The sequence below is a fragment of the Schistocerca piceifrons genome, chromosome 6 (genome assembly GCF_021461385.2).
Source record: "Schistocerca piceifrons isolate TAMUIC-IGC-003096 chromosome 6, iqSchPice1.1, whole genome shotgun sequence".
NCBI classification, from domain to species: Eukaryota; Metazoa; Arthropoda; class Insecta; order Orthoptera; family Acrididae; genus Schistocerca; species Schistocerca piceifrons.
The window spans coordinates 233,196,028-233,198,166 of record NC_060143.1 but is presented as its reverse complement, the minus strand read 5'-3'; the positions used below and the strand labels follow the sequence as shown (position 1 = coordinate 233,198,166).

The 2,139-nt window shown below is 39.9% G+C and overlaps 1 protein-coding gene across 1 annotated transcript; it reads right to left on the bottom strand.

Annotated features, from left to right (window-relative positions):
• Positions 1–1,378: 1,378 nt before the first annotated feature.
• LOC124803248 lies at positions 1,379–1,924 on the bottom strand. Its single transcript, XM_047264431.1, has one exon. The coding sequence runs from the start codon at positions 1,922–1,924 to the stop codon at positions 1,379–1,381; it is 546 nt and encodes a 181-aa protein (XP_047120387.1).
• Positions 1,925–2,139: the final 215 nt, after the last annotated feature.

Here is a 2,139-nt window from a genome sequence, read left to right as displayed (position 1 = left end):
ACTCTTCTAAGGAACATTTTTCCATAATTTTGCAGAAATATGACAAGACTAATACTGGCTTGTAATTTGCAATTTCACATTTGGCATTCTTTTGTAGTGAGGTACTTTTGCAGCTTTTAATCTATTACAGAATACATCACTTTCCAATGAAGGGTTTGTAATGGTTCCACAGTAAAATTTGTTATTATTTTGATGAAAGAATTTGCTATTGCAACAGCACTCACTGAATATTTACTATGCAATGCCCTTCTGAGTTCAAATATTGCCTCCTTTGTTGCTGTATACGTAAATATCATCTTTATATGAATGACCTTTGTCTCACTGTACTCTCTATGGTCTGGCTGCTTGTATGATGCATGTTTCTCAAGTGCTGTGCTGTGTTTGAGATATAACAGTTGTACGCACTAGCCACTTGTCACTAGCCACTTGTCTGGGTCAGTTAGTTTATTTGTTTTAAAATTAGTTCTCTCCAAGTTGCTTTGGTTTTATTCCTGGAATTAGATATTATTTTGTTGTTTTCATTTTCTAGTGTCTTTGCTTTAAAAATAGTTTGTATTAGCATTAATTTGGGTTTAATGAAATAAGTAGGAAATTATGATCAGTACTTTGAGTGGAGTATACACACTTCTTCTGCTAGTGCCTATCCATTATGGATGATAGTGACCATCACAGCTGTGCCACATTTGATTATTTGAAAAATTCCTCACTCGCACGTGAAGTCCATGTCCTTAAGTTTCCGAGCCAACATGTTCTTCTTCATTTTTTTTCACTTGGTATCTTTCCTTAAATATTATTCTGCAGCACTTGATACCTGTTTCCATTCCTCATTAGATGGCTGAGACATTGTAGTTTTCTGCATTTTACTGTGTTTAGTACTTCTTTCTTCATTTTGTTGTGAATGCTATTGTTAGTAGTTTTATCCATCAATGGTACTCTTAGCATTCTCCTGTAAAGCAACATCTCAAGTGTCTCAGCTCATTTGCCCATTGCCTCGGCCAAAGTCCGTGTGTCAGCTCCACAGAAAAGGATGACAAATATTTAGCAATGTTACAGTCTTAATTTTATTTAGATTGAGAAGTGATAGCTCTTGAACACATCAGTCATTTTACAAAATGTAACACAAGCTTTTGCAATACGCATGTGGGTGTTGGAGAAAACAATTCCTTTATTCCCACATACATTTAGCAATAAATTAACACTACACACATGAATGAATTGTGTAGACATGAGCAGCACGGAATAACTAACTAAAGCTAAGTCAAAGAATAATTATATCACTGCACATAAATTAACACTTCACGGAATGTTTATGAAGTACTGTACACTTGTAGGGATCGATTGTCAGAAATAGGTCACTACATGACTCCCCCCTCTAATGTTAACGATACCGCAGATTGAATTTCACACGCCGTCCAGCTCTTGTAACTACTTCTTTCTTGAAACCGGGCGGTGCGTCACGTGTGTCAGTGGTTGTGTCAGGGAGTGGCGTAGTAGTCCTCAACGTCGGTCTTGGTGTTGCAGTGACTGGTGTTCGCTGAGGGTTGTGGTGTTCATGGGGTATAGGAACACATCTTGTAGCTTCTCCTGTCTTCTCTGGTTTGTGTTCAGTGGTAGCTGTGGTGTCTGTTGCGTCCAGAAATGCAGGCTTGATACGGTCCACTGCAACTGTGGTGGGTGTACCGTTAATCATTATGCGGAAAGTATTGGTATCCCTACTGACTACCAGATATGGTCCGTCATATGGTGGCTGCAGTGGTTTACGCACAGTATCATTGCGTAAGAATACATGCGTGCACTTGTCTAGCTCCGCAAAAACGAACGAGTGTCTTCCAAGCTGGTTTCTGGGCATTGTTGGTCTCAATTGGCGTATATGCTCTCTTAATCTTGTGGCGAATTCTGAGGCTGTGATTGTATCATCTGCCATGCTGTGCAGAAATTCTCCAGATAGGCGTAACGTTTGTCCATACACCAGTTCCGCTACTGTTGCTTTCAGATCACTTTTGAATGACGTTCGTAGACCCAAAAGTACGATAGGTAGTGTCTCTGTCCAATTCGGTGTTGCGTGACATCTCAGTGCTGCCTTTAACTGTCGATGAAGACGCTCAACCATGCCATTTGATGCGGGGTGGTATGCCGTGG